The sequence below is a fragment of the Hydra vulgaris genome, chromosome 13, assembly GCF_038396675.1.
Source record: "Hydra vulgaris chromosome 13, alternate assembly HydraT2T_AEP".
In the NCBI taxonomy this organism is placed as follows: domain Eukaryota; kingdom Metazoa; phylum Cnidaria; class Hydrozoa; order Anthoathecata; family Hydridae; genus Hydra; species Hydra vulgaris.
In genome coordinates this window covers 13,583,232-13,599,427 of record NC_088932.1, presented here as the reverse complement: position 1 = coordinate 13,599,427, position 16,196 = coordinate 13,583,232, and the positions used below count along the sequence as shown (strand labels likewise).

Sequence of the window (16,196 nt, the reverse complement as noted above, 5' to 3'; positions counted from 1 at the left end):
GTCGATTCAGGTGTTTAGTAATATCAACCATCAACTAATTAAGTAATAAGTATTCTTTGATGCATGTTGGTTGACGTCATTTAGCATAAACGTCATTTTTCAAAATATTAATGCGTGTTTTGTGAGATAATTACCAGTTAATGCAATAGAAACGTCTCACTATCTGCAATTCAACTCAGTAAATACAATACAAGGAGTCAAAGGAATCTTCAAACCAGGAATAGTGAGTATAAATTTATCGTTTCATTTTGTTTTTTGCTCCTTGACCAGTTGAAATTGTATTGCGTCATTCGTTGTATTTGTAGGCAGCGCAAAAAATCAATTGCTGTAATTTTTTTTATGCATTGAAAGCAATTTACTACTTATTAATTTTGCATCACTCAACACTTTCTACAATTAATATGAATTTCATGAGCGATTGACCATTTTATCATTTTAAGAAATAGCCTATGGGCCTAACGCATGTCCCATCACACTGTGTGAACTTTATTTGTTCTTTATTTCACTTTGTAGGCGAAACATGACAACACGTAGTAAGTCGGCACTATATCTCCTGGGTGAACCAACTACTGCAGTTTCCAGCATCCGCCTTGCATCAAATGGTGAAGCACTAGGGCTTTTCTGTCATCATCATCTCAATCTTGGACTCACAACACGCCAAGCATCATCGTATGTGATTGAAGAGTTGACAAAAGTCTGGAACATTGCTCGTATTCCAACTTGCCGGAAGGATCATGCCATTGCCAAGTTGGAGCTACTGTATAAGGAATGGTCAACTCTGAAAAAGCACAAAACACGCCAGTCGGAGTCGCATACATCAAATGAAACCCAATTTTGTGGCAAAATGAACGATCTCCTTGATATCGCTCACGCTAACGCTGTCACGATGATAAAAATCCAGGAAGATCTCGAGTTTCTTGCCGCACAGCGGGAACCTGGTCGACGAGGTTATATGGGCTCAATTGACACAGCACTGGTAGCCAAGGAAGAACGGAAGGCAAAGCGTACTGAGCTGGAAAATGCTAGAAGAAAACGAGCGAAGGACCAATGGGCTCAGGCTTCAGCCAGTGCAGTGTTGGATGAAAAAGACTACATCAGTGAAGAAGAGCGCATCGATGATGATGGTGAATTCAGTGCGCATAAGTTCTGTACTCCACCAAAAAAAAAAATAAGAGCAACGAAAAAAGTATTAACACCTCAGTTAGCTGCTGCATTAGATCGCACCAGGCGACAGGAAAGCCACTTTCGTCATTGCTGAAACTGCTCAAAGTTTGGGATATGACATCAGCAACCTCAGTATAAACCGTAGCACTATAAAGCGTGGACGTGAGAGATATCGGTCGGAAATTGCAGCAGCTTTGAAGAACAATTTGTCAAGTGATGTACCGTTGACAGTACATTGGGATGGCAAGTTAATGCAGGATCTTTGTGGCAAAGATCATGTTGACCGCCTTCCAATAATAGTTACAGGTTTTGGTGTCTGTCAGTTGTTGAAGGTAAGCAAGATGGTTGGTGGAACAGGAAAAAATCAGGCGTCAGCGGTAGTCCAAGCACTTCAAGAGTGGAGAGTCCAAGATCGTGCTATTGGAATGTGTTTCGACACAACCAGCTCAAATACTGGAATTCACATTTGGGCCTGTGTTGAAATTGAGCGAGCACTTGGCAAGGATTTGCTGTACTTGGCATGTCGCCATCATATAATGGAGCTGTTGGCCGGAGCTGCATTTACAGCAAGCCTTACCCCCTCGTCTGCCCCAGAGGTTCTGCTTTTTAAAAGATTTCAGCAGAAATGGTCCGTTTTGGATCAGACAAAGTACGAGACAGGCTCAGAGTTGGGTGAAATTCCGTACGCAGTGAAGCAGGAAACACTGGAATTTGCTCATAGCCAGTTGCTCCGTGAGTCAGTGCGAGACGACTATCGTGAACTCCTCCAGCTGTCCATCATCTTCCTCGGAGGTTCACCCGATCCTGCACGTGGAATCCTGCACAACTTCATGGCACCAGGTGCCATGCATCACGCTAGATGGATGTCGAAAGTTATATACTCACTCAAAGTCTGGATGTTCCGGTCACAATTTAAGCTCACAGCATTTGAAGAGAAAGGCCTCCGTAAGATGTGCGTCTTCACAGTCATCATATATCTGAAAGCCTGGTTCACTGCACCACTGGCTGCCAGCGCTCCTCGTAATGACCTTCAACTGCTTCAGAATCTCTACAACTACAGGCAGTTTGACGAAAAAATTGCCATAGCTACTTGCAAGAAGCTTGAACATCACTTGTGGCATCTGTCGGAATATTTAGTGGGCCTTGCCTTTTTCGATCCAAACGTTTCATCCGAGACAAAACGAAACATGGTGGATGCACTACAGTCCAGACAATCTGTTCAACCTGGTCTAAAACGAATCATTCTAAAAGCCAGCGAGTCATCGCAACACAACTTAGAGGACTTCGTAACTTCAAACACTCGTGATCTTCTCAGCAGTCTCCACATTGGTTCTGATTTCTTGTGCGCGGACCCCGAAACATGGGAAGGCAGAGATGATTACAAGCAAAGCACAACAATTGTGAACAAACTTCTGGTCACAAATGACAATGCTGAACGGGGTGTAGCCCTTGTGCAGGAGTTAAATAAACTCATAACCCATGATGAGGACCAGTTCCAATTCCTTCTGCAAGTTGTGGCCGATCACCGACGTCGCTACCCGGATTGCCTCAAGTCAACACTGCAGGCACAGACTGTCTTATAGGCCTGCTAATTTAGTCATTACTGTGGTGATTTTGAACATTGAACAATTACAACACACTACACTAGTAATACTATATCTCTACACTGCCATTACATTAACTATGAGTTACAAACACTAATAAGAATACTGTTGAACTGTCACTTCAGTCAATTACTCTTTTCGGAATAATCGTAATCGGTGTTCATGTTTGCTATACCCTATAAAAAGACAAGCTGGGCGACCTCACAACACTGTCTGATTGCATAAATATTTTTTGCAGGCTCTCTTGTTACCCAAAGGAACATTTTAAAAGGGTGGGAGCTTAACATTTCAAAAAAAAATTTTTTTATTGCTTTAAGGACCACCCTAATATATATATATATATATATATATATATATATATATATATATATATATATATATATATATATATATATATATATATATATATATATATATATATATATATATGTATATATATATATATATATATATATATATATATAAATATATATATACATTAGTTATTTTTATGCCGCTTACTAAAAAATTTAAAGTAAGAAATACATATAAAAATGGTCAGTGTGGAATAGACTTATTGAGACCCGTATTTTACGGGACAGTCAGTTAGTTTCTAATACTAACCGCTTAAATTACTAATAATGACTTTTAGTTTTAAAAGTTATGACCATCAGGTATTTATGCCCTCGGTCCTTCATTTATTGGAGTTTTTCAAAAGTATAATCTTTGGTTAAATGCTAGCTAAATCTATTTCTTAATCCCGAAGTTAAAATTTCTGATTATTGGTATCGTTATTTCCAGGCTCCAACCACCAGGGTTATCTGTAAAACTTTCACATCTTATATGCGCATGAACATACTTAAGTTTGGAGTTAGCAAAATGCACGAAAATGTCATATCTCAAAAACTCCTCCCAAAACCTTTGAAGACAAGACCAAAACGTAAATATGTGTGTCTCAAGATATCTCGCGACGAAGCATTAGTTTAGGAGACGATAACCAGATACAATTGATGAATTATTTAAAAACAAAGTTTGTTTGATTACGATGATTTTTCAATGTATATAAACTTTTCTCTAAAGTAATTCATGAATATTACAGTCAGTGTTTTTGAAATTCATGAATATTACAGTCAGTGTTTTTAAAAATTTTATTTGCTTTTGTACTTATTAACTCAGTGTGTTTAATTATTTTGTCGCATTATTTATTTTTATTTATTTTTTAATTTGTTTGAACAAGTGAATCCAATATTTTTTTTGTTTTTGACACGTTTTTTAATCATTCTTCACTCACATGTTCTTCATCATAAAATGAAAGACTCTAGCATTTTATCATAGTTCTTATTGTTTTAAATGCTTACAAGGTATTATTTATAATTAATACCAAATTGTAATTTAAAACAATTATTATTAATGGTGATAATATGTGAACAAATTGTTTTAACTTATAAAATTTTCTTTTTTGTTGAACAAATTTTATATTGAATTTAGTATTGTATAAATATATTCGCGTAAAGCGTAATTTTAATACTTTAGTATTGTTATTATGTATGTTTAGCAAGTATGCAAGTATGTATTCACAAGTGCATTTGCGATTAGGCAAATCTAGGCAACTGCTTAAGAGCACCAGCCGAAAAGAGGGCTTAATTTTTTGCCATCTTTGAAAAAAGTTTTTTAGACTTTTTTTTTTCTTTACTACATAATCAATTTTTTTTGACATAATTTTGAATTATTTTAGTTCTTTTAAACAAATTTTATGGTTAGTTTAAAATAAGCACGTGACATATTTAAAATAAGCACGTTACATAACTTAATTGTTGTTATGTTGCGTAATAGAAAAAACTGGTTTTTATTAATGCTTTGTCAATGTATATTTGTTTTTTATTAAGTCATTAAATTACATTGTAAAATGTAGATGATTTTTTAGTTAGCCATAAGTTTTTATATTACTATAGATAAAAACTCATCGTCGGGGTTTAAACGCTTAATGGTATGTATTTATATTTTTATGGTATATATGGCATATATTTAAAAACTTATGATAAACTTATGGACGAAACTAGTTTAATATTTAGCGAGTAGAGAGCTGCATTTAGCAGTCTTAAAAGTAAAAAAAGTGAAAGATTTAATAAAATTAGTATTGATATTGTCAATACAGTATTTGATATTATTGAACCTTCTTTATTTCATGTTTTTGATCTTTTATTTAAGACAGGTATTGATCCTGACAAACTAAATATTGCCCGTATAACACCAATAAATCTGGAAGATAAGTAAAATATTTTAAATTGCAGACCTATATCTATACTACCTTGCTTTTCATAATTGCAAGAGAGAATAATGTTTAATAGGCTATTTAATTGCATGTTCCACTGAACATGCAATAGTTGAACTCTCTTATCAAATATCTAACGCCTTTGATAATGACTGTTTTACATTAGGAGTTTTCACTGATCTGTAAACAATTTTTTTTTTTTTAGTGTATAACAATACACTAAAAAAAAAACTTGAAAACTACGGAGTTAAAAATAACAATTTCCCTTGGTTTAAACGGTATCTGACAAATCAAAAGCAATTATTATATTATGTTCAAAATTGCGGGGAACCCCGCAAGTTATGGTGTATGGTAATACACTATAACTTGCGGGGTTCCTCATGGCTCTATTTTAGGACCAATCTTTTTTCTGTTGTACATAAATGACTTATACTTAACAACAAATTTATTAGATCCAATTTTGTTTGTTGATGATTCCAATCTTTTTTGTTCTCAAAAAGTTATGTAAAGTTAATGAATGGTTCGTAATTATCAAACTTTCACTAAATGTATCCACATTTAAAATTTAAAAACAAAGTCTATACTTTTCCATAAATTAAATAAATCAGAGAATATTACTCTAGAATTACCAAATCTTATAATTAATAATATTTATATTAAAAGGAAAACATACGTAAACTTTTTTGGAGTAAAACTGGATGAAAATTTAATGTGGCGTTCACATACAAATTGTATTGAAACAACACTCTTAAAAAAATATCGCAATAATGTTCAAGGCTAAATCTTTTCTAAATGTAACATTCCTTAAAAAATTGTATTTTGCATTTATTCACAGGTACTTGTCTTACTGTAATATTGTGTGGTCTAGTACCGGCTAAACAAAACTAAGGAAAATCTACAATAAACAAAAACATGCGTGCAGAATAGTGTTTAGAGTCTACAGAAATACTGCTCGCGAATCACTTTAACGTGCAACTTGTGGTTTAAATTGCTTATGTTTAAAACAAAAATGGGAATGTCCCCAAAAAATCTTCAAACTTATTTAAATAAAATTAATCACAAATATTCAACAAAGTTTTCAGACAACAACTTTGTTCTTCTCAAATATAATTTAAAATAACCCTCCTATTTAATTGAATACCGTGGGGCTCGGTGATAAGGTAAACTGTGCCATTTTCTTGCTCCAGCCATTAGTTTCGATATATGTATATGCATTGTAAACATTATTTATCGGCAAAATATATTACACACACACACACACACACACACACACACACACACACACACACACACACACACACACACACACACACACACACAAAAAGTGCATTTAATTTCCCTGGAAAGTTAAATGGCCATTAGGTGTTAGGCGTAAATTTTTACTTGTACTTGCTGAACTAACAGACCTTAATGAATCAGCTCTGAAACCTTAAAATGTAGATTTTGTTGTATGGCAGTAATTTGGGAACAAATATTTTATTTCCGTTGAAATGTAGTGTGATAACTTCTTGAGGTTTTATGTTTAATTCATATAAATAGATTGTATAAATGATGTTTAGACGTGCTAAAGTTGATAAAAGCCATCTTTCAATTATTACGAAAAATAAGGAAAATGCAAAAATATTTTATGCAATAAATAAAAACACATGTCCACAAAGTTTTACAAATCAGGCACTGACCATAGCCATCTTAAATTAATTAAACTACCGAATGCTGCTAATAAAAACTTGTAAAACTATCGTTTATACTGCAAGCTATCACCTAATGGAGTTGGAGCACGTATCTATCACGTTCTTTCTGGTTAAGATTCAAAGTACCCCAAGCCAAAAGTTATAAGGAAGAGTTTCTATGAAACTCTACACTTTAACGAGTGAGCGTCATTTGAATGAACTAAAAACTTAAAATTACAGGTATAATTAAGAACGGGAAAAATACGTCAGAGAAGTGTAAAACGGTGTAATAGATACTAAACGCATGTTTAATCATGATGAAGCACCAAAGTTTGTAAACGCTGGAGTTGACGGTGTGCAAGTGGGTTGGTGTTTGCTGGAAAGGATGACAGTTCCTATCAAATGATCCGCAAAAACAGAGATTTTATTTTTATTCAAACACTTGTGTATTGTGCTAAAAATCTATACATTTTACATGCAGTAATATCAGGAAAAGCAATAACCAGAAAACGAACTCTAAAATTCACCGTGGAAAAGATTCCAAACTTGCTAATTGTAATAAGTTAATCAAAGAAATAACAAGGGATTATCATATATTTGTATTTGACATATATTTAAAACACTTCAATAGGGTAAAACAAAATATTCAAATTTCTAAAAAAAGCATAGTTTTCATTTTGGTTACATTACTACATTATCATTTATAAAAATCATTTTGATCTCTTGTGGCAGTTTTTTAAATTAGCGAAATGATTTTAGCTTTACGTTGATTTCTTTCATAAGAACATTTCAATAAAAAAGAACGGCTTATGCTGACAGGCGTTTCTAACCATTGCTAGACATGTAGCAATTCTTCACCTTTGGAAAGTACTGTTTTTCGGTATAATTTGTAGCAGCAACAGAGAGAACCAACCTTAGAATAATATTAGCATTAGTGAATTTGGATTTAAGTTTCTTTGATTGAATAATCAGAAGTAAATCTAGATGATTTAGTTTTCTGATTAACTCAGTTAAAGTTTCAGTTTAAAACGAAGTTAAAAAGAAGTTAAAATAAAGTATATACCCGCGTTGTCTGGGTAGGTTTTCAAAGATTTTTGGGCATAGAGTGTGATTGCAACAGAATCCATGTCTGGAAGACAGACAAAGACCTAAAACCAAAGAGAAGTAAAATCTTGCTTTCATTATTGATACCAAAAACAAAAATAAACTTATAATATAGCTCTTGGTCAAAAGTATTACAAGGCAATAAGAAGGTACTGAGAAAGATAACGCAGTACATCGAAGAAATTTGCAATTTTTAATTATAGAGGTGTTCAAAATTAAAAAAGATCTAAACAAAAGCTTACTAGTTGACATAATATTTTTTAATAAGAAAACCCTCAATACAAAAAGTAATGCTTTCTTTAATACCCCCATCCCTCCCCTCTCCATCCCCACCTCCGATTTAAATCGAAGTTGTACGGAAAACAATAACTTTGCTATCAAGGAACATTAAATAAAAACATGAAAAAAGGAATATTAAAGCTTGATCCCAATAGACATTTCTTCAACAACCAGCATTATAAGTTTTGAAAAAAAAATTAGAATGTGGATGGCAATTAAATGCCCATGCAAACTACGTCATGAACAAAAGATGAATGAATGAAACTATATCATAAACAAAAGATGAACAAATGAAACTATATCATGAACAAAAGATGAATGAATAAAACTATATCATGAACAAAAGATGAGCGAATGAGACTATATTATGAACAAAAGATGAATGAATGCAAACTACGTCATGAACAAAAGATGAATGAATGCAAATTACGTCATGAACAAAAGAATGACAAAAAACAAAAGCTAGTATAATTAGAACAAATGAACACGTGGTAAAAGATCACTGTCATTAATTTATTTAGTATAATACTGTGACTTTAATTATCTTTGTAACATCTTGTAAAATAATAAATAAAGTTATATAAATAAAATAATAAATTGCTTTTCAAGCTTCGCTAAAAGTTGGTTCGTGATGACAAAATACCTCAACAATCATTTTTCTTCTCCTGATGAAGTCTGATGCGTCAATAGACTTTAACTCATCATGTTGCATTGCGCGCTCTTTTTTGCCCACCCATACCAATGCTCTTTTATCAAACTAATTGAACCTCTTGAGCGATAATAGACAGAGTTATACAGTTCAGTTACCACTGCCAAATTACTTCAATACCTTAAAGCATTTTGCTCAATTTATTGAACATTTTCATAATTGTAATCGAGATGACTGTCATGATGGCCGTCTCCAGCTAATCCTACTTTCTTTAAAAGTGCACTAGCTTCTACTAGCGTATTCGGCTGTTGCGTTTTTTTCAATGTTCAACTTTTTTAAGTTTAACATCAAGTTTAAACTCATATTTAATATATACAAATATATAAGTATTATTCACAACTAAGAAGTTAAAAAAAAGAGTTCTGAATAATATACCTTGCAAATAGAATACCTCACCAATCAATACTAATAATTGCGTCGATCATGTCTTTGCTAAGAAAGGCAAAAAAAATATAATGGCTTTACTAAGTCACAATAAAACTAGCTTATTTGTTATTATACAACTAAAACATTCCAAAAAGTAGGTGTATTTTGCTTTGCAATTAAAACCTTAAAATATATACTTTATAAAAATTAAGGGCAACGGTTTTAACTGTTTCTAGAAAAGATTAAAAATTTATCACATCTTCCTCGTTGTCGCATTCTGCCACGAATTACCTTACACGCTAATAACAACAATTTTGTCATCCTTAGTGTAAACGATGCAACAGACGAACTTTTATGTTTTTTATTACAAGTTGCTAGTTTAATTTTCTTTTTCTTACGCAAAAGCAGAACAACAAAATATAATATATACAAAAAATAGAAGTGGAAAACAAACCATTTTAAATAAGCAAAAAACTCAATTTATTTTGAACTTTGTCCAAAAATTTTTAAAAAAATACCTGGATAAGTAAAAAATTTTAAATTTTGGAATTCCAAACACCTCCCACACTTCTAAATGCTAGAATATTTTGTTCTTTTTCTTATTTTTAAATCAAAGATGTAAAAGTAGAACAAAAAGAGTGACTTTTTTTTGTTTTTTATAATTCATTTAAAAGTTTTTTCAATTAGGTAAAAAAATTTGAATCCTTGCATGTTGGTCTCTCCAAACGCTCTGGCGCCGCAGCGGTTGCCTTTGCTGGACATGGGTAAAAACAGGCCTGCATGGAGAACAAGATCACAATTCTCTACTTAATTTCGATAGATTCTTTGATAGAAATTTAACAGGACAAAAATGAAAAAGCCTGCAAAAATGGTTGGTATTGTAGTATTAGGTCTAAATTTTAACTGGTGATGCAAAATGGTAAACTTGCGCAAGTAGCGTGATGTATAACAACTATTTAGTCTTCTTAGACCCCAAACGATGCACTACACAAAAAGTTCCAATTTATTGTATTGATATTATCAATACAATGTTAATTGTATTGATAATATCAATACAATTAACATTGTATTGATAATATCAATACAATGGCAGAGATAATAAAAGGAGGCTCAACAACAATAATAATAATACTTTTCTTCCCTAAGACCATTCTTCTTTCCAACGTGTTCTAAAATGATTTAAGACCATATTAAGGTGTTTATTTTGTTCAACTATTTCGACTAGTTCACAATTCCTTGAATCTTCTGCTATCGCTTCCAGATTTAACTTCCGACCAAACACTAAATGGTTAGGAGTGAGCACTTCGTCACCAACCTCATCATAAACGAATATCAATGATTGGTTATTGATGACGCATTCGACCTCCTGAATGGCTGTCATCAATTCTTCATATGTTAGTCTAGAATTGGTGAGTAGGTGAACCGCGTGCCATTTTCCGACAAAATCTCCGATGGAACGCCACGTTTTGCAAAGAATCGTCGCAGACCACGAATAGTTGCTATCGCTGAACAATCGGAAACTAAACCTAACACAAAAGCACGAGAACTGCAGCATGTAATCAAAAAGATCCAAACTTTATGTAAGGTGTTAGACCCATGTATTGATTTTACATATAAAGGTCCAGCATTATCTACTCCAGTGTACTTAAAAGCATGTTTGTTATTCAAACGACTCACAGGCAACGGGGAAGAAATAGGATAAAAATATGGCTTCCCTTCAAGTTTTCTACAAAGGAAACATTTTTGGATCACACTATGAATTAAACACCTAGCCTTGGGAACCCAGAATTTATTTCTTAACTCATTCAGTGATTCTTTCACACCATTGTGTTTCACGAGGACATGACAGTGCAAAATAGTTAGTTTTGAAAGATAACAGCTCCGAGGTAAAAATATCTTTGCAGTGTATGGAATTAAGGCATTTTTTAGGCATCCTGTACATCGAACGACACCGTCGACTTCAACTAAACGCAAATCTTGCCGCAACTGTTTGTAGTTCGATGCAGTCATAACGTCACGTTGAACATGTTTGATCCACATGGTAATTGCTTCTTCTCGTTCATCACTTAATAACGTTAAGATCTTCAAACCATTTAGTTTTCTTAATCTCAATTTCAAATTATTCACAAAACGTAATATCCGGGCTGTGACTCTTAGTAAACTTTCATAGCTGTTAAATTTTTCTATGTCAATAAAAGAAAGGTCTGGATAATGTACACTGCTTGAAACAATGCAACTTAATTCTTCAGGTATTTTGGTACTTTCAAAAATTAAATCATAAACTGGCCATGCAACTGTTATACTATTTAAAAAATCTGGGCCCTTAAACCAAAAACAATTACCTTTAAAATTATTTAAAGATGATCCACGTTAAATAATATCTGCAGGGCTCCGATGTGTTTCTACATACTTCCATTACTCAATGCCATAAAGTTCTCTAATTTTAAGAAGTCTATTTTGAACAAAAGCTTCATATTTCTTAGCTGAATTTTTAATCCAATGAAGGCAAACTGTTGAATCAGTCCAACAAATAATCCGAGAAATGTTATACACACTTTCAAGCTCTTTTTCAACATTAATCATCAATTCGGCTAATAACAAAATAGCACTAAGTTCAAGACGAGATATAGTTGTTTTACTTAATGAGGCTACCCTCGATTTAGAGGCAAAGTAGAACAAGAATGCGTCTCATCAAAAATTCGAATATAGATACAACATCCATATGCCTTATTGCTTGCATCGGAGAAACCATAAAATTTGAGTTTATAGTTAGGCAAATAATTTGAAGAGCTAAGATACCACCGTGGAACCATCACATTGCTTGATGAAAGAAAATCATTTAAAATAGCTTGCCACTCGGTTAAATTTTCTCCATCAAGGTAATCTTCCCAACTCATCTTGCTAACACTTAAATTTTGGAACAATACTTTTAATTTGACTACCACTGGATTTATAAAGTCCTAATGGATCATAAATACTTGCAACAAATTTAAGAACTTCTTTTTTTCTTCGAAATATCAACTGCGATCTTCATTAGATCTTTAAAGTAAAAAATCAGAATATCCTTTTGCTTGTCCCACGAAACACCAAGGACTTTCAGGTTTCAGGTTTCAGGTTTAGGTGTAAAGTCACTTTCACAAAAGACATCTTCTAATACCTTAGAGTTTGATTCGAATTTTCGAAGGTTGAAAACACCTTTCTTTAATATCAATTTACACCACCTATAAAGGTTTATGCTATTATTAACTTCATCAGTGCAAGAGTTCAAATCATCCACATGAAGGCTTTGTAAAAGTTTAAGAATATAAGAGGGGTAAGTGTTTAAATACTTTTCCACATGTAAATTTAAAGTAGCATTAAGCAAAAAAGGTGAAGAAGTAACACCAAACAAAACTCTACAAAGACAAAATGTTGCAAGCTTTGCATCAGGTAACATATTAAAATGAAGGTTTTCAATGCCATTAAACCATATAAAATCGTACATAATCGCGACACATTTCACTAAGTCCAATTTGAAGAAACGCTTTCTCAATATCAGCCAGAAAGGCAAAATTTTTTGAACGGAAACGTAATATCAAATCGGTCACTGTTTTACAATTCTGAGATTTGTGATCTTTTTCACAAAAGATACATGATAATTTGTTATTCAAGTTGTTCATTGGTTTTTTATGGGTACCTTAGGTTCCACTTGAGTACAATGTTTCAGCCGTAAAAGGGTTTTCTTCTCTGTTAAAGTTACTTTTTCTCACGCGCTTGAATCTCTGTTTTTAAGACATTTAATACAGTTTCAATGTTTCAGCAGTCAACATCATTAAATTTTCTTGAAATAATCAAGTTAAGTTTTTCTGGAACCTTCTGCATCAAAATAAGAATGAGAAGAGGTCTATACTGCAGAGAGTCAATGTTTAAATTTTCAAAGTTCCTGATTTGAATTTCGAGGTTGTCATAGATTTGACGAAGAGAAGAAATATTCCTTAAGTTGATAACTTTTTCTAAGGATAACAGTGCTCGCATATGAGATGGTATAAGTAGCTGCCTATTATCAAAACGCTCTTTCAATAAACTAATAGCAACTTTATAGTTGTCATGTGTAAGGGCAAGTCTAGTGATAGTTGAAAGAGCCTGCCCCTCTAACAAGTTACGAAGATATGTTAACTTCTGTATTGAACTTAAGTCCTCATTGCTGTCAACGGCACATTGAAAATTTTCATAAAATGTTTGCCAGTTTTCAGGCTTGCCATCAAAGAAGTGTAATTTTAAAGGTAGAAGCTTTACCATGGAATTACTTTTGTTAGAATTACTGATGACATCATCTGGTTTAGTGTTAAGCTGTTTATTTATAAATTTATTAATTTCAGCAAGTTTTGTACGATAAAACATGACAAAATCTGTAGCTAAATTTTCTTTTTCTTGTTGTTCAGTTTCATTTTCAGTTAAATATGTGATTTCTTCATTTAAATGTTGTACTTTGGTAAACTTTTCAAGTAAACTTTTCAGGTAAACTTTTCAAGAGTGTCAAGTAAACTAGTCAGGATATCAATGGTGTTATCATCTGAATTGAAGTCCTCAATGCCTTCAAAAACCTTATCAATAAGACGCTTCACAGAATTAATATTGGTAGTGCGAACTCTACGTTTGCCTACTAAACTTGTTGACATTCTTAGAAACAAAGATGATAATAAAAAACAATAAATCGATACACTATCTATTCAGAATCAAGATAAATATCACTCTATTGTTGCGGTCAAATATTAGATATTATAAGTCAAACTATCTTCCAAAAATGATGCTAATGGTAAAGGTTGGATTTCTTAAAAAAAAATTTAATTCTTTGAACGCAAAGAAATTGCTAAGAACACAAACTTGTTACTTAAATACACCTTGTTAATGCAGGGACTTCAGTTTTGTAATACAGTTATTCGTAAATTAATCCAACTCCAAATAATAAATCACTTAACTAATCTTTTTAAATCTCTACATCAAACGATTTGTTGAATTTTGAGCTTACAACCAAATATCTGTCTAGCTCTTTCCGTGGGCTCAAAATATTGTATTGTTATTATCAATACAATGTTAATGTACATATAGTGATGGCAGAGATAATAAAAGGAGGTTCAAAAACATTAATAGTAATACTTTTCTTCCCTAAGACCAATATTGTTCTTTCACACACAAGCACACGAACACAGTTCCGTGTTACGTTACACACACAAAAATATATAAGAGAAGAAGCGTAGCGGCTAAAACATACTCAGAACACAACATAATTATTTCCTCGCGGTGATAGAATAGGTTTTCGTAATTATTAAAAAAAACTTGAAAATACATATCAAATTATCCATGATCTCTAAATCGAAATTACCAATTAAAGTCGTTCCAGATTTGTTACCATATTCACAGGTAACTTCAAAAGACAACTCTAAAAAAACATAAGAGTTACTCAATAACATGGATCAATGGAGGGGGAAAAGTCGTAGAAGCGGTAATTGAAAAAGAAAACAAGAAAAATTAAAAAAAGAACCATAAAAATGTAATAAAAAACGTATAGTTTATGAAAAAAAACTATTGTTGTCAATGTAAACGGAAGGTGTTTTGTATTTGGCTACATAACTAGAACAGCAATAGGACTTAAATCTTGTTTTTAAGTTGAAACCAAAGTCCTTCGACTATTTATCTTAGCCATATATAGTCTTTTTCACTTAATTCTTTGTTTTAAATGCAATTTTATTTTTTTTAATGAAAAAAATAAAATATGAGTTTAAATTTTTAAATCAAATGCAGAGTACAATCAATTGTCAGCGCATACTTTACATACAATAGACTGATTGTTTCAAATTATATTGTCTTATGCGTTGGTTAGTTTCTTTTATAATATACTTTGGTTACTTCCTTTTATAATAATACATTGTTGTAATTAGTTTGAAAACTCAAGAGACCAAAGATCAATTACCAAAATTTTAAGGTACAAATACTTGTAACAACAACAACAACAGATAATTATTTTTACTGTAGATATGTATTTTTTAAACTCTATTACAAATTATTGGGCAAAGAAACAAATGCGGAACTGGCTATATTTTTAACAATTTATACTGCTTGATAAAAATATATTATCATAAATATCTCTCATGTTTCCCCAGTGTTCCATATATCTATTTTACTCCTTTGCCTCAGAGTTTAAATATGAAACTCCAGGACACAAAAGAATCAGCATTTCTTTAATTTATTTAATTTATATCTTGTAAATTTTCTTTAATATTCTAGGAAAACGTATGCAAAAAGAACCCACAACTGTCATTTTTTGTTTTATAGCATCAGCAAAAAATTTTTAAAGCAAATATTTTAGTTAACAGTCTATAGGTCAAGATTTTAGAAAAATCTAAGCATTGATTAGCAAAACTTAAGCATTGATTTATGCAAAGAGGTATAAGCATTGATTTTAGTTAAGAGATATATGCATTGATTTTAGTTAAGAAATATATGCATTGATTTTAGTTATGTTTATATACGCTTTATTTTTAGTTTAGATGTATACGGATTAAATTAAGTGAGGAGGTGAGGAGAATGCGCATTGATTTTAGATCAAAAACAACCAATGCATTTATTATTAAAATACAAGTGATTTTTGTATCGATTTTAGTCAAAAGTATGATTTGATGAAAAGTTTTATATTATTAAAAAAATTTTAAAATAATTATAGCTACTTTAATATAGTAAACTAATATAATATTTAGTAGTTAATTATTAAATATTGTTTAATAATATTATTATAAATATTAGTTAATTATTAAATATCATTTTAATACTAATCGTCTATTGACAAGTAAAACTTATTAAGTGACACTGCAGCTAATTTGAGATAATCAAGTTTTAGTTAGTTTTACCTGCCGTAAGAACTTGCAAAACAGCAATTAATGATATCTCTAGATAAAATACTACTATTTCGGATTGATTTACGCACTTAGTGACTTTTTCTTGCAATGTGTTGTTAATATTCGGGCATCACAGTGTATAAAAGTCAATTTCCTATAAAACAGTACTTAATGAGT

At 32.0% G+C, this 16,196-nt stretch overlaps 2 protein-coding genes across 2 annotated transcripts; both read right to left on the bottom strand.

The window, feature by feature from the left end:
• Positions 1–10,542: 10,542 nt before the first annotated feature.
• On the bottom strand, positions 10,543–11,563 carry LOC136089666 (uncharacterized). Its single transcript, XM_065815718.1, has 2 exons — positions 11,558–11,563; positions 10,543–11,469 (listed from the first exon to the last, which is right to left on the bottom strand). The coding sequence occupies exons 1-2, from the start codon at positions 11,561–11,563 to the stop codon at positions 10,543–10,545; spliced, it is 933 nt and encodes a 310-aa protein (XP_065671790.1).
• Positions 11,564–12,942: 1,379 nt separating this feature from the next.
• Positions 12,943–13,805, bottom strand: LOC136089665 (uncharacterized). Its single transcript, XM_065815717.1, has 2 exons — positions 13,731–13,805; positions 12,943–13,623 (listed from the first exon to the last, which is right to left on the bottom strand). The coding sequence occupies exons 1-2, from the start codon at positions 13,803–13,805 to the stop codon at positions 12,943–12,945; spliced, it is 756 nt and encodes a 251-aa protein (XP_065671789.1).
• Between the last annotated feature and the right edge of the window lie 2,391 nt (positions 13,806–16,196).

Bases quoted from the DNA above. Each gene is read 5' to 3' on its own strand.
- LOC136089665 (XM_065815717.1), bottom strand. From the start codon at position 13,805: ATGTCAACAAGTTTAGTAGGCAAACGTAGAGTTCGCACTACCAATATT. The intron at 13,624-13,730 runs GTTTTTGAAGGC...TTACTTGAAAAG, and splicing joins TGAAGCGTCTTATTGATAAG to TTTACCAAAGTACAACATTT.